Source organism: Notolepis coatsorum (genome assembly GCF_963971535.1).
Source record: "Notolepis coatsorum genome assembly, chromosome: 18".
Taxonomy (NCBI): domain Eukaryota; kingdom Metazoa; phylum Chordata; class Actinopteri; order Aulopiformes; family Paralepididae; genus Notolepis; species Notolepis coatsorum.
In genome coordinates, this window is record NC_140182.1 from 61,366,583 (window position 1) to 61,388,568 (window position 21,986).

General features: G+C 41.8%; 1 protein-coding gene across 2 annotated transcripts in view; it reads left to right on the top strand.

Annotated features, from left to right (window-relative positions):
• Positions 1–200: 200 nt before the first annotated feature.
• Positions 201–21,986, top strand: part of kitlga (kit ligand a) — a gene marked incomplete at its 3' end in the record, with an annotated part of 69,853 nt that continues 48,067 nt past the window's right edge. For both annotated transcript variants that reach the window (XM_084334775.1, XM_084334776.1), the window contains exon 1: positions 201–453. In XM_084334775.1, coding sequence (XP_084190901.1) covers positions 439–453 — 15 coding nt within the window. In that variant the 5' untranslated portion in view covers positions 201–438. The remainder of the gene's footprint in view (positions 454–21,986) is intronic.

Consider the following 21,986-nt stretch of genomic DNA (forward strand, 5'->3'; position numbering starts at 1 on the left):
AGTGGTCACCTAAATCTATACCCAATCCACGGCACCAAAGATCGCTAGACCTTCAAGTTCTGACTCCATGGAGAAAACGAGTCTGACGGCCGGACAGCCTCCCCCAGAGGGCGTCACTCGGAGGAGTGGGTTATTATAAAGGTTGTCCTGTGATAAGGCGCAACTCACTCCCACAGTCCCCCGTCTCCGTTGCGCTCGGTATGGCGTGTGAGCGTCTGTGTATGGATCTAATAGAATAGCCTATGGTCTGAATACCAATCACAATTAGATTACATTTGACGAGGTTTAACTTTTGTTTTTATTTTTTCCCTGCTTGGATACTACTAATTTAGACGTTGGATATGTGCACGCGCGACGATGAGAACCCCTTTCCTCCCCGTAGAAGTAAGATAAAATAGGGTTTCGCATTCGGAATTGGAATTACTCTTCTCGTTCCATATGAAGAAGTCAACAGTAAGTTAATATCGCATTATTGTTATTATTATTTATGTATATTTATTTTTAATATTTAACCATTTTATATTGTGGCATGGCGGAGGACAGCATGGCTATCTTGAATAGTCTAACATGCTAATTTTGCAAGTTTGCAAGAAAATAATATATGAACTCATTTAAAAAAAAATGTTTGCATTCATCTTTCGGCTTTATTCAGCCAAAAAATGAATCGCATTTTGAATCGTTTATGAATAATATGTAATGCATTAAAACATTGTTTTATTATATTAATTCGAATTGAGACATGCCAACTGGGCACCCAAGAAATATGGATCATTTTCTGTTATGGTCTGTGGATTATAGACTATAGATGCATATTATCGCCAAACTCAATCGGCTGAGACTGAGACACAGTAGCCTATGCTCGTGCTTCCTTCGTTCACAGTGTTTCCAGATTCTGAATTAGCCCGTGTTGAAGGAGCATGTCCTAACTCCGTCCTATACACATGACAGAGTCTTAATAATGCCAATCACAAATCAATACATTTATTTTGCGGCGCCAGTCTGACACTGTCCACTTCTGACAACTGTCGTGCCAAATCGTGCCCATTGGATTAAGTTATTGGAGATGATAGCTAGAATGCTATTTAGAATGTATACATGAATGTATATCTTTGACTGTGTATTCTTAATTTTTACTACCTCAATGTTTATTGTGAGCGATCTGTGGTGCTGAATTTCCCTCGGGATTAATAAAGTAGGCCTACTTCTATTCTATTCTATTATTTTTAAGTTATACAATTACAATGTTTACAAATGGCTCTTTGGACGATCTTTGTCTGGGCTGCCTGTCTGCAACACCCGAGAGCGACGCTCGCAGTTTGTTAGTGATACAATGATGATCTATTATGTAGCGCCATCCCTGCACGTCACTGGAATAAAACGCTTAATAAATACGAACAGGTGCCTCCATCCATCGTCTCGTATACGATGTACACGTATATCACGCCATACGTACCTTTTGTACACTTACTCGCAGTATATATTTAGATTCTAGTGTCTGTAACCATATTTATTGTAGTGTATAATATAACTGACAGGGCATACAGACCCTCATCTGCACCTTGACTGCCTACTTGCTCATTATGCGTACTCAGAGTTAATTATATTGTTATATATTGTTTACACTGCATATTTGTACTTTCTGTACTATAATTGTATTACCTGTATTATCTCTTCTTTACCATGTACCTGTACCCCCTCCCCCATGCTGCTATGATGCCTGAATTTCCCCAAGGGGATCAATAAAGGAATAGCTTATTATCTTATCTATTTAAGAAGTGGGCTGTCAGCCGTATGCTATCTTTAGCCGTGGCGCGATCGTGTTCTTTTTAAACTAAACATTGCGGCGTGCAGTAGGTCGGGCCGCCTGGGAGCGGTGTGAGCGCACTTTGAAGAGCGCCTTTGAAGTGAGGAACTGTGGATATGTCTGCGCCACTGTGGTCCTAATTGGATTCATTGCTAGCCTATATGTCCGTTATCATCAATGCTGTGCCAGGCTATACTTTTAGGCATTTCCATCCACCTTTTTCTGATTCTCTTGTTTCTATTAGCCACGGTTTAGGCTATTGGGCAATCATGCCGCTGTATTTTCATAGAGATGTTTGGATATATTTGGCTGTGAAACTTGGACATTGCCTGTCGTACTCCAGCGGAAGTAGGGTACTCCACTACTACTAGAAAGTTCTACTTTATCAAGTATTTTAATCTTTAATGTATGCTCAATATTTCTGAAGGGATTGTGGGCACGCAACAGGTGACAACGGAGATTAATGTTAAATGGCCGAAAACAGAGTTCTCCATAGATATATTGGTTTCCTTTTATAAAAAAAAAAAAAAAAAAAAAAAAAAAAAAGGCATGACCGTGACTGTTCCGCGAGTCTCTGGGTAAGGGATCCGGGTCGGACAAGGCATGATATCGGTGTGTGTATATATATTCATATTATATATTATCTTCTTATACGGTGTATAAGAGAAAGTGCGGTTCACTCACTAATACATTTAGTTGGATGAGAGGAGAGTGGATGATTCGATCCCATGTCAGGAGGGGCACACATGGTTCAATAGGTGTGTGGTTATGCATGGTCTTGGGAGGGTGTGTCAGAGCAGCAGTACATTCATGTGGCAAAAGACAAGATAAGATATTCTTTTATTGATCCCCTTGGGGAAATTCAGGCATCATAGCAGCATGGGAGAGGGGGGTACAGGTGCTAATAGTATAAAGACATAATACAGGTATACAAATAGTTCAGTAGAAAAGTAAAAATAGGCACAGTGTAAACAATATAACAATATAATTAACTCAGAGTATACACATAATGAGCAAGTAGGCAGTGTAATCAAGCTGCAGATGAGGGTCTGATTGATTGATTGTCTGTATGCCTATATCAGTTATATTATGCATTACAATAAATATGGTTACAATAGACACCTAAATATATACTATGAGTAAGTAAGTATACAGTATACACAGGTGCAGTATGCATAATGATAGTGATATACATCATACGCTATACGTTGTATAGTCTGTTTAGGTGGGAGTCAGACACACAAAAGCCATGTATAGGACACTGCTTTGGCACTATGCTGGAGAGAGTGGTTAAGTAGGAGGCCTTACTCCAATCTTTTTGGAAGCAATCCTCTTTAGGGAGGCATAGAGACACAGAAGAAGCAGAGGGGATGAAAGCCACATCCCCTGCCTCCTATGGCTTTATGGTGGTCTCTTTAGGCATAGAAAAAACTATGGAGTAATCCTCCAAGGCAGCCTACAGAGACTGTAAAAGATAATGCAATTTATCGGGGGAAACTCCTTGTCAAATGCTTGCCTTTCAGGTCAGGAGAAAACATTGAGCAGGGATAGCCTGATATAACCTGATAACCTGGTGGCCTCTGATCTGATTATTATTAATTAACTAATTATTTGGTTAATAATTTATTTTGCATAATAAATCAGCCTGTGACCCTCGCCTGTTCACAACAATGTATTGCAGCCAAGTCCAAACTCAACAAATTACTTGGGCTGCCAGTAGTATAATTTTATATCATATATATTATAATATATGTATGTGTATAATATAAATTCATAAAAATTAAAAATGTATAGGGCTAAAGATTTTCAAAATGTTAGGTCTTCACACTGTAAGTTGCAGTAAAACTATTTCTATAGTCATATTTCTTGAATCATTATTATTTATTATTTTATTATTTAATAATTTGGTCATTGACCTGTGTTTACCACACACTGGCGTCTATAGCTGAGATTATCCTTAATAAAAAATAATCAAATGATAATCATCCTCATAAATTCAGTTGAGCCAAAAGCCATTCAACTCAAACACGCTTACTGAGGTAATAGAACAAAGACCAATCACATACTGTAGAAAAAGAATACATGCATGATTCAACAGTCTTTCTGATTGCGTCTGAGCTTACACAATTGAACATTGTTAAGCTAGGGGGGGTGAGCTCCCAATGGCGGTGCACTGATGGTAGACGTGTGAAGTGGACGAGATGTATTGTGGCTGATTAGAGTGGCATCCTGCTGTGTATTAACCCTTTCACTGCTACTCAATGAGTTTACAACTAGAGGGGCACCAATGCCACTTTACAAGTACAAGTATGAGTACTTTGTTTTACTGAGTACTGAGTAGAGCCTTCTTTGTGTCATATTGACTTTTCTGTCAACAATTGTGTGGGAAAACGTACTTCAGATCCAAATCAGTTGTATTTGCCACACACACACACACACACACACACACACACACACACACACACACACACACACACACACACACACACACACACACACACACACACAATGACGAATTTGGCTTGGAACATTAGATAAATATAATTTCATTATCACCAAATACCGTTATGCATACTGTAGTACTCAGTTCTTGGTACTGTATGTCCTTCATTGATACAGAGCACTAGTGTTTTAGCCTAGCATTGGGTAGATACCAGACAACGGTATCATTATCGGTGCACCTCTAATTACAGCGATGGAGTATCTCGTTTATGCCGCGGCGTATGTGCACAGGGGAAGACAGGAGACAGAACACAGACACAGACTGAAGAGTGCCTTGAGGACCTGAAGAGTTTAAAGTCAGATCTAATAACATTTCACTGCCACATGTTGTGGTTTGTCAAAGAGAATCTCCTTAATGTAGTTTCATGTTGATGCACTCCAGCCACGGAGTTATTGCGAGCACCACGGCAAACGTCTCCGTCTTTCCTCAGTGAAACTCTTAGTTGGGTTAATAGTCGTCTAATCTAATCAACAAATCTGTAAAATTGTGGTTCCCGCCTTACTGAGATGAATGCAGAAGACCTTCTTAAATATAAGACCTATAAATACCTAAGCATATTTATGAATGGCTAATAACCCACTCAGCATAAAAAAAAACATAAAAACAATATAAATATGATATATTAAATATTTTATACAAAATTTAAACTTTTAGCTAAGACCCCAATTAATTGGCCAGGAGGGGGCAGCGCTACAGTTTGCAGCCATGTGTTTGTAATGATAAATTGTTTGTCATACAATACATACTTTGTCATAGCCTTGAGTTACGTCCCCGTCCCCCCCTCAGTATAAAAGGCACAGCGAGCTTGTCATGTGAAGAGGATCATAATAGAGGAAATTACTGTCAGATGGTTATGGAACAAGATCAGTATAGTGGCATTGGGTCTGTTCTACGGGGTGACAGGGGGTGTTCACTGAAGCGATTCGCTAAAAGGTTCACGCGAGGTCCAATGGGCTTAAGGTTAGACTTAAAGGGATGGATCTGATTTGGGTAGGGATGGCCTGACTACTTTACTCTTCCTTACATGGTCATGCCCTAGAGCGGTCGTCTGGTAGTTGGAAGGTTCCCAGTTCAATTCCTGCTCCTCCCGAGCAGCGCGTTGAAGTGTCCTTGAGCAAGACACTTAACCCCTAATTGCTCCCGATGTGCAGGTTGCCACCTTGCATGATCGCCTCCGCCATCGGTGTGTGAATGTGAGTGAATGGGTGAATGTGAGGAACAAAAATTGTAAAGCGCTTTGGATAAAAGCTGCTATATAAATTGACAATTTCTTTTATAATTTTGCATAGTTAAAAAACCAGCATAGACAAGCACTGCCCATATAACATATTAATAACAGAGGCTACATGTGAGCTTAGGAGTGCTTTTCTCCGCATCCTGTTACAAATGTGTTTTCATTATGCCCCCAAAGTCCAGACAGTACAAATCAAATTTGTATGGTTATCCCGTTTCAGCTGTGTTTTACTTTGATGTATTTGAGGCCGGAAATTCAGTAAAAATGCCCACTTGACCTGGCTTTACTTACAGTAGGCCTGTTAGTGCCGTTCCAGCAGTCGCCATATCACGGATGAAAATGTAGACAGGACTGAAAATCTTAGCAGAAAAGATGTCTACTGAACCAAGATGTCTAATGAACCAAGCTGTATTCCTTCCCCTTCTGCATGACAATACATAATTGAATTATGACGGACAGTGGACACACGCTGTAGTTATAGATCTGCGTGCCGCACGCGTCCATGAAACCGATGCCCCAGTTGTTTTCTTAATACATGCAGCCATCAATTCACATAATGAACAGGAACTTGAGATCGGTTCCCCTGAACACAAGGGCATCTTAAGTGAATTATCAGACCAACACAGTACGCTACTGTATTATGGGAGGCTGAGGGTACAGTAGCTGCTCGATACAGTGCCTAAAGGGGTTCAATTTCAATTATATTTATAGAACCCTCTCTCGTCTAGGAATATATATATGAAATTTCTAATTTCTAAATGATTAACCGGATGATCTAATTTTCCCCCGAGGAGGTGTCAGAAGACACTTTGGACATGCTATAATCTTATCTCGATGAAGAAGACAGTGCTGTGTTCATAGAATTAAGAAAAGATTTGTGAGGTTTTGGCACTAACTGCTATACTTGTCAAACTGGAATACTGCAGTTCACTGGACATGTTAGAATGGCCTTTACTTTCTGTGAAAATGCTTGTACAATGATGCTCATTCTGCAAATTCTTGTAGTTTCACAGGGGCTGTTGAAAACACTTTTGGTCAGTTTTGGTGTGACCGGTCTTGTGAGTTTGTCCCTCTCTGTGTACAGTGTACCCTCTGCTAGAAATACGCTGCTTTCCATCGCTGGCAATGTTGGAAAGTACTCCAGCACTGTACTTAAAGGAACACGCCAACTTTTTGGGAAATTAGCTTATTTGCCATCTACCCTCGAGTTAGACAAGCAGATACATACCCTTTTCTCCTCTGTGCATTAGGCTTAAGGAACAGCTGCACCATTAGCCTAGCTTAGCATCATTCACTGGAAGTAGGTGTGCCAGTGTAGCCTAGTTCCCAACAGTCACGAAATACACTCCAAATACAACTTCAAAACTTTCCTGTAAACATGTTGTGACCTGTGTATTTAGTTATTTACCATGTGGAGGGGGGAAAATTGACATTTTAGTTTTCTAAGCAGATATATAATCGGAATTCTTTTTTGCCGAACCACTGCTGCCGGGGCGCAGTGATTTCATCACCTCAAAAGCCCAGTTTTTCAAAAAGCAACAGCCTTTGAGGTGATGATAGTAGATTTTCAGTTGTAAAGGAGAATTCATTTTTTTATCATGGCATGACGTAAATATTTGAATAGTATTCGGGAGGTTGCATTGGATCCTTGCAAAGTGCATATGGAATCTTCCTTTGCAAAGTGCATGGTGAATCTTTTTAATTATATCATTGGAATATAGCTACCTTATGACTGAATTATAGTTCTTACGCTAGCAAGCCTTCTTGCATTACTCAACACATAGAAGACTCATACTGCAATCTAATGGATTATCATTTATCCCCCTTCTCTCCTCTACCGACTGTCATAACACAAAGCAAATGCTCAATAAGCAATATTAAATTGAGGCTGCACCTATCTGTCTAGTGATAATATTGATTGATTGAATACATATCCATATAACAACCTGTCTGCAAAGATGGCAGCCTAATGTTTTATTGAATGATATTCTGAATGAGCTTTAGTGGTTTTCTCATTGCTCGGTTGTAAAGTAGTTGTGCCAAATTCCAGTTAAACGCACCCTATCTGCAGAGTGCATGCTACAGTGCATTTATAGTTTCACCCAGAAGAATACCTTCCTTGGAACTCTAATCAAGAGATTGCCAGTAGCTGACGTGTCAGCTTGCTTTAGTTGAATCAACAGCAACTCCCTTGCGGGTAAACTTGCAGGATCAAAGCAGACAGCTATACTGCTACTACTGCACTGCAGTGGGATTTGTATAAGCAGCTCACATTTCGATTTCCCAAGATCCCCCACAGGTTCGTTAACGTCATGGGACCAGTTGCCATCAGTCAAAATGTCACGGATGCATGCAGGAGTGAGTCGAGAGATACATCAACGGCTCGTAAAAAAGAAAGAAAAAAAGAACAGCCCAACTACACCCTCATTTCCTTGTAAAACAAAAATTAACCGCTGTTGTGCAACTGAGGTTTTACAGAGGAGGACGTAAGATAAGAATGTATGCAGGTACCAGGAAAAGTGTTTCATTTTCTCCACTACTAAGGGTTACCTGGTAATTCACATAACGTGATTATTGCACAACTCGACTCGCTCCCTCGTCACACAAGTCAAATTACCCTTCTCCACTCAGTGTGGAGTCCCAGTGTGGTCTGCCGTTATTTATTGACTCAATGAGCGGGGTTCACATATCTAAAGGGACAGTAATGGGATATTAAAATGTTGCCCTTGCTTTCCAAAGAAAACACGCGAGTGTGAAGACCGTCTCCAAAATGTATTTGTCTTTGTCCTCCCCGTCTCCGACTTGTGCTCAGTAGCCAGATCAGATTTCCCCCGGACCCCGCTGAACCTCTCTCTCTCATGTAGGGATTTGTCGGAAATTAAAGGCCAGTTGCCAGTGAAAGACCACCACCACACACAGATAGGATGTGAGAGAGTCGACTTCCACAGTCTTTTAAGAGTCAGAGTCGACTCCTGGTTACTAATAGAATAGAATAGAAGTACTTTATTGATCCTTAGGGAAATTCAGCACTACCGATCGCTCACAATAAACATTTAGTTGGTGAAAAATCACAAATCACAAATAAGAATAAAAATACAGTCAGGGATATACATTCTAAAATATGTATATACATTCTAAAATATACAGCCAAAAATATACAGTAATATACAGTCAAATGTACAGTAATGTAAAAAATGTATGTACACATTTTAAATGTCGATGTAAAAAGTTAAAAGTCCAGGAAGATATGCCAGAGTCCGAATGCAGTCGTGACGCGAATTCATGGCTGACCTAGAAAGGAAATGGTTTCCAGAGGGTATATAATAATCATAATGAGGAGGCTTGTGACAAGTGGAGGCCCTCTCCTAACACATCACTGGTCGAGTCAGTAGCAGCTAGGTTATCAAATTGGCCAGTACTCACTCAGAGGAGTCGACTCTGCTTGACTCCAATAGACCTATAGGCACCGTAGCATATCTAATCTTTCCAAATTGACACGACCTTTTCATCAACTGTAGTATTGCATTATGCCGCCACAATCATGGAGCCGCAAACACCTCTTGAGTTCACTTCAGTTTAGTTCTTCAGTTTGTGGCCTTATAGTGCTAGTGTGTGTCTTGTATCCTTGTTAGTTTTCTTTATTCACAATAATAATAATAAGAAATATGATTTATATAGCTCAAAAGTTATTTTACACTAAGGAGCAGGGTGTAGTGAGACAAACAACAGACAAACACAAACACAAGGATGGATGGGGGGCTAAGAGAAGGTGGTGGAGAAGAGATGGGTCTTGAGGTGGGATTGGGAAACTGCGAGGGACTCTTGAGTCTAGCTAATGTTTTGAGGGAGAGATGTTAAACATCATATTCTGTTTAAGATGCCGACAGCATCAGCCCAGTGTTGGATGTACGGCTGTTCCTCTAGCATCACCACATGGATTTATAGCCTAGGTCTGTAGAGACTGGCACTATCTGTCATCTACTCAGTACAATTTTGCATGTGAAAGTAACGGCAAAGTGGGGAGAGTTACCCATGGTGCACTGAGTGCATTCAGCAAGCGATCTCTATTTTTGGGTTAGGGTTAGTGATGAAGTCTCCAGCGAGGTTAAGGTTAGGGTTAGATAAGGGCTAGGTTTATAACAGATTATTGGCCTCAAAAATCTCACATTTACCGACCTGACAGGGAATGTGCATATATTCCCTGGGAAATGTGCAAAATGACAGTTTTCCACATTTACTTCACAACATTGTTATATTATTGTAGTAAAGAACCAGTTATCTTTTAATAGACATATAAGAGTACAAAAAACTGTGAGTAAATGATACATACCGTATATGTTTCTTTTAAAACTCTGAAGGCAGAACTATATTGTATTAGAATCTCTTTTCCACACGGGAGGTTCATCAGTTTGTACTGAGCTGGCAAGCATTACCGCTTCCTCATTGCTCTTTTAATCCTTCACGACACACAGTTCTTCCACCTGCATCAGGATAAATGCGCCCTGCTCCTTGTACGCCCCCCGAGAACCAGCTCAGGCTCATAATACACAAGTGCTGCTTAATCTACTCTCTGTCCACTCATCAGTTCAATCCTGTGTGACCTTGAGTAATGGCCTGGTGCCTCTCAGTGTATCCCACGCTGTTCACCCCGGTGTTTATTTTATTAGCGCTTGCCCCTGTAAGTGCACCTGAGTAGACGCCGGAATGTTCTCAGATGGTAATTTGATTTCTGGACGTATAAAGTGGGCATCGGTCGCTTACTGGGCTCTGGTAATCTATCACGCTTCCTGTTTCGCATCAAGGCCATATGAAGTATGTTTTCCTCTTCTTTTTTTCTCACTGCTTCTGGCTCACAGTTTTTTGGACTTTTGTTAGTTGGAAGGATATGGACCGCCCGACACACACAAATGCACACACAGTACAATAGACCTTATCATTGCTTCCTGTGATGTACTGTATATTATATTGTTAGAGATGTTGGTAACAACCTCCCTATCTTAACGGCTTGTCAACAGCCAGGTCTTTGTGCCATTAACAAAGGGCTTCTCAACATAAAACTGACAGAACATACAGTAAATGCCAAATGGAGATAGAGGAGTACGAAGGGGCCGGTGATGTGGTGGGGGGACGGCCAGGGGTTCACGGTCGTTAGCGAGGTTGAAGTCTACATGACAGTAGTATAAATTCCCGCTGTTTCCATGAAACGGTGAACGGTGAACGACCGGCAGCAGCTTGGACGTATCTCGCAGCAGCTTTTATCTGTCATCTGTTCCTTTCTAATCCCCACGGCTGGACCCAAATTGTTATCACATGGGCAAAGTAGAAAACAAATGATTTTTTTCTCTCTCTCTCTCTTTTTTTATTTATTATTCAAGCGAGAGCTTCGGGGAGGGGGCGGGGGTGGTTGGGAGCTCTGACAAAACAAAACAAAATAAAACAAAAACAAGGCTGTAACGCTGCGTTCGGGTTATGCAAGGCTGTTCTGCTCAAATGAGATTATGTTGTGAAGAGGCCTGGCGAGTCTAGAGGCCAGGCCTGCTCGAGGGGTGGCAATGCTTCAGGTTCAAAGTGGTGGTAGATAAAACGGGGGTAATCATCCTCAGTACCACCATCATCATCATCATCAGCATCATCATGAGGTAAATCAGGTCCACGGAGCTCCAGGGGCGCTCGGCGATGGCGGATGAGAGGGCTTTTTAAATCCTCAGTCTGAACAGTGTACGGATCACGTCGGGTCAGGTGTGCTGCAGAGTGGCACTCAGATACTTAAAACACACAAACCCGCCGTGGCTCGCTGTCTGATGATAGGTTTGGTCTTACGTTCCACTCAATGAGCACCTAAGAGCATTTGACCACCCGCTGTCCCTATTTGAGTAAAGGAAATCCGTTATTCACACACACTGGCGTCTAGGAGATACTTTCCATCTGTATTTTTGGTTCATCAAAGTGCATGGAGTCCATTGAGGTCAATGGAGTTCCTTTATTTTTCCACCTGTTGAGAAGATCTGTTATTAATCCCCTTTGGGGGAAATTCAGGTGTCATAGCAGAAGGGGGGGGGGGGGGGGGTGTACGGGCAGGGAAGTAGAAGTGACTATAAAATATGGACGAGGGAAATGATTAGTAACGAGAATAAAAAATAAAGGTCAGCCGGCATGTGAGACATACCAGCGCTTTTCTCATAAACTAAACTAAACTAAAACTAAAAATGTGAACTACTCCTCAACGGCTCAGTTGAGAAGTCCGTTGGGGGATATACTGTACGTACCTGTGAGCTGTGACCGACAGTGGCACATGGAGCAGTTGCAAGACATTTTAGGCATGTGCCCGATCAGAGTTCCCCCACGAGTTCTAAACAAATGCAGCCGTATCCATATTTGAGAATGATTAATTTTCTCTAATGAAAGAAGCCATTATACTGAAACATGATGTGTGTCCACGGCATGACACATTCCAGACATGTGGCCAAAAGGGAAACGAGTATAGCCAACAGTCAAGTGAGTATAGTTATTCAAAAGCTTGATGTGGAGGGGGAGGGGGCTTTGGTTGGTTGAGCTTTTACAATAAAACATACATTTGTCTGACAACAGTCACAAGATGTTTTTACTGTATCAGTCAGACAAAGCATCATTTGTCAGAGTGAGTGGTCCAGATTAGGGATGCCCCGATCACGTTTTTTGCCACCGATACCGATCACCGATCGTCTATGAGCCATATCGGCTGATACCGATATCGATCGTTTTTAGTTTTATAAAAAAAAAACATTTAATATATATATATATTTTTTTTAATAAAATATATATATTATATAATTATACTTGTAGTTGTATTGTCTGCGAGACATCGCCACCACGCAACAAGTCAAAATGCTCGCTATCTGCAAACAGCTCCACTGTCTGTGTGTATACTCTGCTTTGGTCAAATCACATTCAGCGTGGGGCCTGAGAGTGCTGGGGCTGACGTTCTGCAGATGGATACTATTGAGTCAGAGCGATAGTTCAACAGGGTCTGAAACGTGTTATGAAGCATGATAGCTAATTAGCCAATGTTCAGCTGCAAAAATGAATAATGTCAATTATGTTATAAGTAGAGCTGGGCCGTTAACGGCGTTAACGTGCTGCGTTAACGCTATACTAATATCGCGCGATAATATAATTAACGCATTAATCTAAATTTTTTTTTTTTTTTTTTTTTTTACATTTTTTTTTTTACCTTTATTTACCCAGGGTAGGTTCGCTGAGCACAGATGCTCTTTTTCAGGAACGCCCTGCTTCACATTCACACAGTTCCATTCACACCTGGGAGCTGCCCAGTACAACCACAGTTGACACCATTGGCCACTGAGCAACTCCACTGGAGCAGTTGATTCAAGCCATGTCACATTTCAAGTTTGAAATGATTCTTTCTGTTTTGCTCCTGAGAGTGCTAGATACTGTACTGTACTGGTAATATTATTTATTTGTGTTAACTTCTGAATAAAACAACTTATTAAACACAAGTACATCTTATTGAACATTATTTTGATATTTCATTACCAATTATCATAGCAAAACAGCTTTTTCAAACAGTCTGTAATGCATTTTGGAAACAGGAGATGGGCTCATGGTGTAATGGGCCACCTGGCCTGAGAAACATAAGGAGGAAAGAAAAAGTAAGGACTTACTTCTGGTCATTATTTGGGTAGAACACACATATTTTGAATGCCTTCGGCAGTTTTTTTTTTTTTTTTGGGCCATTTTAATCTAGATTAATCTAGATTAAATCCAGGATTGCAGATAGATTAATCTAGATTAAAAAAATTTATCTATGCCCACCTCTAGTTATAAGACATTGATATAAGGAGCTATCTGTAGCTACTGCTAGCCGGCTAGATGACGTTAGACAATGCATCATGTATTCAAATAAAGTGAACTATTTAGCTCACTAACGTGAGCTACCTAGCTAACGGAGGTCTCATGCTGGTGCATCCCTATCATTCTTAAACTGAAATGCGCATTTGTTGATATCAGGAGCTATCAGTAGCTAGCCGGTTAGACAACGCCTCATGTATTAAACTAAAGTGAATAGTTGACTGTGTAGTTTTGTTTAAACAGTAACGCTAGCTCGGTAGCTAACGTTAGCTCACGAGCGATAGCTAGTTAGCCAACGCTAGCCAGCGCTTGCGAAAACGAATGCCAAACTGTCACGTTGATAGCAGGAGCTATCAGTAGCTAGATAACATTAGACAACACCTCATGTATTAAACAAAAGTGAATAGATGACTGGGCCATTTTGTTTAATGCTTCAGTTATGTTGAAAGAGGAGCTCTGCGGTGCTCATGCACTCGACTCTTGCTGAAGGGTTTGTTTGTTGACATGAGATGGGTCTGGGAGGGGGAGAAGGAGGAGGAGGGGCAAGACGTGCAGCAGCAGTGTGGCTGTGAGCGAGTGAGAACTCCGCAGAGAATTGGATCATGTTTTCCGTGTCATCGATCGGTTTTCACGATCGGCGAAATTAAAGCATTATCGGAATTCACCGATCTCATATTTATACTGAATATCGGCCGATACCGATCGCTGGCCGATCGATCGGGGCATCCCTACTCCAGATATTGCTGCTATTCCCATATTCTGGGGTGCGGGTGGGTGTGCGACTACTGTCAACACATCTGAATACAATTGACCTAGCTCAAACCCTCGCCCTTCTTTCTTGATCCTCCAAGTCGATTAGAAGATCAAGGAAATAGGTAAATTACCCATTCCAGATAGCTCAATTACCCTGTTTCCAATCTCAGTATGAGACACATCACTTCCACGCTCCCCTGAGATACAGACAGTGTGGCAGAACTCAAGGCGCATACAGTACATGTAGCGTAGGTTAGAATCTGATATCCTGGGGGGGGGGGGGGGGGGGCGATATCAGTGAGACATGTTTGTGGTTCTAACTTCAGGTCACTAAATAACTGGTACGGTCCTTTACGCACCGATGGTTGCGTTGGTAAATGCAATCTGGTGCCCCAATTAAAATAAAGAGCATTGCGATTCCATTGGAACAGAGCGCAATATGCCTGAGGGAAATGTTTAAGGTCCTAATCCCTCCTGCAAGCACGTACATAAAAAAAGAGTTTGTGATCTGACAAAGATCAGCTAGCATTAAGCCAGTTAGCTTGATGCCATTAGTCTAACTACCGTAGTAAACACCAGAATGCTTCACTTCTCCTTGTGCTGTGTACTGCTTGCTCAGAGTGGCTGGAGTGCGCTTTAAAAAGATATATGGGAATTTGTATCCAATTGTGGTACAGTTTGTGCAAGTGAGTGTCAATAAACAAGACTGTTGGGGTCTTTGAGCACCAAAGACTCAGCTGGGGCAGATCCGTAAAATATCCTTCTGTGTTCCGCCCATCTCCAACTAGGGTCACTGTTTGTGTTGCCCTCAACCAGCAAGGCTTTGGTTTCTGGGGGGAATGTAAACACAAGCCTCTGCTCCCTCTGGGGCACAAATGGAAGTGAAGTCATCCCGGTTTTCCCCATAGGAAGTGACGTCTCCTCTCATAGGAGATCGGAAATGGCTAATTGTACAGACATGAAATTTCGTCATAGACTATGTTTGTAGACAGGATGCTTCTTCTCTCTGGGGCAGAAATGGAACTGTGAAGTCATCCCAGTTTTCCCCATAGGAAGTGACGTCTCCTCTCATAGGAGATCGGAAATGGCTCATTTATGTTGAAAGCGGAACATATTAAATGTCATAGACTATGTTTGTAAACAGGCCGCTTCTTCCCCGCTCTAGGTGGAGCCTGCATTGATCAAAATATGTATATTTTTTTCATTAACACATTGGACGCCAGACCCGAGTCGGGTTAACTCGCCATCGCTTGAGCGCCAAACCCGAGAAAAGTCGGGTTTTGGTCGTTATTTCTTTTATTCACTATTTCCATTCATAATCCATCGAGGGAGCCTAATGTTATCATTGGGAATGGGTCTGAGATCGCAAACGTCCAATACCGCCGCCTAACGCCTTGCGGCCAGTATTGCACATCCTTGGAATCTCTCTGGCTTGGCCTGTACGTCGATCTAAAAAGTCCGGTCCGGGTTTTCCTTGTCGGGCAGTAGTAACGTTTATAACACATGGATTGGGGAGAATCAAGCACCGCAGATTCATGTTCTTTGGTGGATTATGTTGGCAACACGATCGACATCAATACTTGGAATGGCGATCAGATAATTGGAATATTCTTTTTGCAGTACATCCTAGTCAAGGTAAGGGCTATATGGTATCAATCTTGCGTTGATCCAATCATTCCTTCCCCGCAATCGGAGCGTGTGTCTGTAATGTACTGTGTAACGTATTCCGTTGATGACGATCAAAGCATAGAAACCCCCCCCCCTTTCATGCATGCATGATGAAACATAATACCGATAATATAGCGTTGATTTCAGATTGATTGTTGATCCAGGTGAGGAATGGCACAGTTTCTAGTGAATGCACTAAACGCTGCTTAGCGGCGTTTCCTGGGATTACACAGAATTACTCATATTCACCACGGTATAAAACGGGAGTGTATGGATGCAATTTATTTTTTTCACAAATTGAACGATAGATACTCGATGTCAAATGGGCAATAGTTTTATATCCATAGCTATGATATTTAATATAGTTTTAGCCCTGCAAACACCGGCATGTATCCCCATTCATTAAAGCGCTGGCACACACGGCCATACGGACCACAGCGACCTCTGGCGCTGAATGTGTTAATAGTATGCTTTGCCTACATAGAGCTTGAGAATACCAGGATTAATTTAAACCATTTTTGATGTCACTTAAGTTTTTAAGTGTAGGTTTTTTAACAGGAACAGTGGTTTCATAGGTAAGTGCACTAAAACAATCACCCCAGTGGTTATGTAGTGTGTGTGACTACAGCTTCTCAGAGAAAGGGGTTGGGAATAAAGTACTGTGGAAGTTTTATCTTAGTGAATTAATTACTTAGTAAATAACAATAACTTGATACACTGGCAAGTCCAACGGAATTGGTAGAAGCTAATCTGAGCCAATGAGGATATCTACTGCATGTACCGTATGTTTCCTGTGATACGTAAGGGAAACCCATGAAGTATTGTCTGTGCCCCGGCTGATTCCTCTTCTGAGCATGAGCTAATGTCTGTAAATGGACGTTCACACTATGCGCTCCAAAGCAACAGGAAATCATTCATTTTCAGTGGAGGTCAGCGACACAGAGCTACATACGCACATACAACACGGTGCTCTGTGATGGGTGTGTCACAGGAAAGCTACATGGAGTATATTTGCGGTGCAATGCGTCTACTTATGGAGTGCAGTTAGAGAATGCTTCCATTACAATCAATGAAAGCAAGCTGTGCAATATTGTACTGGCTGGGTAGAAACAAGTGTTGCCGATATTGCCCATGTATATGTCAAAATACTCATATTCATGTCAGTGAATACCACGACCACAACACCAGAGGGAGCTCCACAAATCATGTTAAACCCAGATTCGGCTCAAACAAGGGACTAAACACGTTTCGTAATTACGTAATTACATCAATGTGGAACGCCCTACCCACAGCTGTAAAGGAATGTCAAAGAGCACCTACGGGAGACTGCAATTCGAAACTGGCCCCTGTAAATGTCCAAACCCAACCCCCTCCAATGTACAGTCCCCCCCCCCCCCCACCCCGCCCACCCAACCACCTCCAATGTACAGTTTCCCACCCCACCTTTATTCTCCCTCAAGAGGTAATCACTGTGGCAAATGCTGTGACTATGCGACGAATGTGTCAGGAAATAGGCCCATTTGAAAATGGAATGTTTGGCCTGATGATGGCGCTAGATCAGGGGTGGCCAACCAGTCAGAGACTAAGGGGCCTTTCTCACTCACCCATTCGGTTCTGTTCCATTCCGTACCGTCCTCATTCCGGGTTGGGTGCGAACTTCCCCCCTCCCTCTCCCCCCTCTAGTTTGTGTACACACTTCAGTCTTGGTTTGCTCCGGGTTCTGTTTACGGTTTGCGTTTTGAGCGTTTACGCTTGCCGTAGGCGATGATGTCACGCTCGAAAATGTAAACAGGAAGTGTGTTAACACGGAGACTGGAGACTGGACGCTGATATAAAAGAAACAAATAACCAATAAATATGAAGTTATTTGAACCTCTGTTGTCAAGCCTTGTCAATATAACCCACCCCCCTTTTCTCACGAATGGAACTCTGTTGTAGAGTCCGCTTTTGAGCGTTTTGCAGGGTTAACGATAACGCTAAGCTAACGGCTAACGCTAGTTAGCTTAGCCTTTTACTAGTAACATTGCTCGCATCGATTATATTGAATGTCATTGATCTACTGGTCGACCACGGCCGACTGGTTGGGCACCACTGGTCTAATAGAAATAAATGCATTCGAACAAGAAAGTATAGTAGACAGCAATGGCTAACGCTAAGCTAACGGCTAACGCTAGTTAGCTTAGCCTGTTCAGAAGCTAACATTATCCCATCTCTCGTGGCAATTATATTGCATGCCATTGATCTACTGGTCGACCACGGCCGACTGGTTGGGCACCACTGGTCTAATAGAAATAAATGCATAGACATAGCATGGCAAACAAAATTGCCAGGCCTAATGCGAGCCAGGGAAGTGCTGTGCTTTGTAACGCGGCTTCATGTTTTCATCCACTGAGCTGTGAGGCCCCACATGCTTGTTTTTGGTTGAGGTCTGAACTCTCAAATTGCCCATAAATATAGTTTTTGTGGGTATTGTCCAGTTGTTGCTGTGTGGTTTTATCTGCCCAAAATTCAAGCAAGCATGAAAAGCATTACAGTAACGACGTTGTGTGTGTCACGCCCCCCGCTCCCACTGGCCCGCACCCGAGACCACCTATTTCAAGCGTCCCAGGTTCAGCGGGGGGTAGTACGAATCAGCGCCGCTTCGAACCCACAAGGGGTGTGTCCGTCTGAGTGAGAACACTCCCCCCCGTCCCCGGGGGCGCTGATTCGACCCCGATTGGTGAGTGAGAAAGAGCCACAAAAATTACTGTGGTACCACAAAGAGCCACACCATATGCCAGCGTTTCTCAACCTTCACGGCACCCTTCATGTGTTTATAGGTCTCACCCTCTGGCCTCTAAAGTTGCTAATGTCTTTTTTATTTGGGCCTCACAGGGTTAAAAGTACCCTGTGAGACCCACGGTTGCAAAATTACAAAATCACTTTTAGCCATTTAAAAAAATAATGTTTATAGGGCGGTCAGGTGGCGTAGCGGAGATTGCGCTCGTCACCAACGCAGGAGATGCTGGGTTCGAGCCCAGCTCTCGGCGATGCTACCAGCTTGGCTGGTCGTTCATACTAATACAATTGGCAGTATTAGGGGGTGGGAAGCTGGTCGGTGGGAATCTGGCGTTGTGGACAGCGACGCCTACAGGTCAGGTCTCGGCGCTTGCTCAGGACTTGGTGGAGATAGTGTGCCCTCCCACGCGTTACACTTCACCAATGAGAGTCCTCGCTGCCAAGTGAAAAGACGTCACTGGCAGTCGCCACACGTATCGGAGGAAGCGCGGGGTCGGCTTTGGGACGCCCTTGTACCGACTCGTAGGAGAACATGCATACAGCAGCCAGGTAGGGGGGGGGGGGGATTGGCACGGCGACTAAATTGGGACGGGGAGAAAAACAGAAAATTGGTGAAAGAGAAATAAAAAAATACATTTAAAAAAAAAATGTTTATTTAAAAAAATTTAAGCACATGTATAGTCAATTGATCCTGTTGTTCAGCCTCACAATGCTATTTGATAGTAAATGTGTTTATATGTCCCACCCTCTGGCCTCTGAAGTTGCTAATGTCTTTTTAATTTGGGCCTCACAGGGTTAACCTCTTAAGCCCGAGATATACTGTAAAAGTGTATATTTTCAGCATTACGTTTGTTTACCAATTATTTTAACTGTTATTAGTGAAATATAAGATTATAGAAATCTCAGGGCATTGAGTCGGAAACCGGCGCATATTGACAGGAGGAAGTGACACAGCCAAAAGTGAGTGTAGTCTTTTGAAGGAAGAGACTCAGGGCTTTCGAATTTCGAAAAACTACCCTACTCAGCTCACACCAGCCCCTATCATCTGACTTCTGGATTTACTTTTTTATTTCTCTTATTTTTTGGGATTATCTCCCACAAACCTGAACGTTATTGCCATAAAACAGAACGCAGTTAGTTTCTCTACCTTTCTGTGAACGTCTTGCAAAAAACGGTGTTGCAATACGATGAAAAATGGTGGAGAAATTTACATTATAAAAAAGATGGCAGAATTCAGTACTGTATCTACAAAACCTTCTGTTTAATAATCTTCCCTTTATTCATTTGCTTAGATTTTTCAGGTCTGGTCAATTTTAGCATGGTGTTATTCACAGTCAAAGATAAAAAAAATTAAATATAATTGATATTCTCTTTTGGTTCATTACAATTTACTCAAGCCTAGTAACAGACACACTATTTCTGACACTGATCTATTATGTCCCTAGATTCAGATCCAAAGAACATGCCAATGGACCATTTACATTTTTTTTGTAAATGTTTATTCTATGTCCTTATGGAATGAGTGACATAAAAAAAAAGTAAATAAAAAAAGTAAATAAAAAAATATATATATAATTTGTATTTATTTATTTATGGATGGAAGAGCCGCACATTGACGGGCAAAGAGCCGCAAAGGTAAAATCAATAGGTTTGTTTCAATAGACGTTGTGAATGTTCACAGCAAATGTTGTGACTATACAACAAATGGGTCAGGAGATGCGCTCATTTGAAGATTTGACCTGATGGGGGAAGTTATGGGGTCACCAAAATGAACCCTAACTTCTTTGTCATAGGGTCATGAATATGCACATCAAATGTCATTGCAAATTGCATTGTTCTTCTGACAGACAGAAAACAACCAAATAGACAGCTGATTACATATGGTAACCTCCGCTCAGGCAAAGTAAAAAGGGAGCTAACAGATAGCTGTAATTGTTGGAGATCCATGTACGGCATATACGCTACATTGGGCAACTTTTCATGGCTAAAAATTGGTTTGTGAAAATATGTTGTGATCAGTGAATGTGACAGACGTTACAGAACTACGTTAGATGTAATTGTCTTGCTGTCGATAGTTGGTGCCTTTATGTCTTCATATACATGTGTTGCAACAGTATTTCTGGAGGTTTAGCATCACTTACAGACACACACACTGTGTAGTACAATACCTGGCTGCCTGCCAAGCTGATTCAGCATGGTATAGCTCTGTTTGTACTAGAATCATTATGAAAATAACTTTTTACTGCAGTTGATGCAAGATTAAACTGCTACTAGAGGGGAATATACAATATCCTGCAAGATCCGTCTGCTTATTTATATGGAACATCATTGTATAGACCCCCTTTTTCATCGTCATCTTGAAGCCAAAACTCTTCTTCTGTTTCCAAAATCTTTTGAGTTGAAATCATATAATTAGCTCTCAGAAATTATCTCCACGGCGCTCGTTGTCTGTTGCAGTGAGCATTAAAGCTGAGTCGGGATCTATGGTGTTTAATAGAATAAGACCAAAACATAGCCTACAAAAAGACCAAAACATACAAGGAGATGATTGTGGACTTTAGGAGGTCGGGGGTCAGGGACTACAGCCCCCCCAGCATCGACGGGGCACCGGTTGAGAGCGTGAACAGTTTTAACCTGTTAAGCTGTAAGGTCCGCCTATAGGGGGACCCTGCTTTTTTGTATCATAGATTGATCAATAGAGACCGTATTAGATCCCCAATTATCATATCATGGGGTATCATTGGAAAGCCACACTCATTGGCTACATCCCTGTGCAAAGATTTTCGAGATCGCCAAATGATTGACGGAGCTAGAGCCCTGGGAGTCGGGGGTGGTAATGTGTACTTTTGCGTACTTTGGGGCACGCCTCACATATCGGCATGTAACTCGAGAACCGCTGAACGGATTTTGTCACCTGACAGGGAAATCGACAGGCAACAAATAGGGCTTTAATCCTATCTATATATTGTATTAAAAGAAATGCACACCCGAGCCACTAGAGGTCGGCAAAGTGGCATCGCGAATCGTCCTCATGAGGGCCCACATGTGGGCCCTTGGATGTTAAGAGTTTAATGTTTTTTTATTAATTTTTTTGTAGCCAAGAGTAAAGACCATAACCCTATCAAAACAGTAGTCAAAGTGTATATTTTCATTTTTACCGACGTTTTATACGATTTATCGGAAATACGAATTTATCGAAAGAATTCTAATTATATCGTAAAACTGCAAGGAAATGAATAAATCCAGATTCAACCCTGCCATTGGAAAGAGGAGCCTTTTCCCCATACATAGATGTATGATTTGGCCATAATAAGGTCAAGGTCAAGTTCAAGGTCAAATATGAATTCATAATTAAAATCGATTATCATTTATTACTGTATCTACAAATCTTTCTGTTT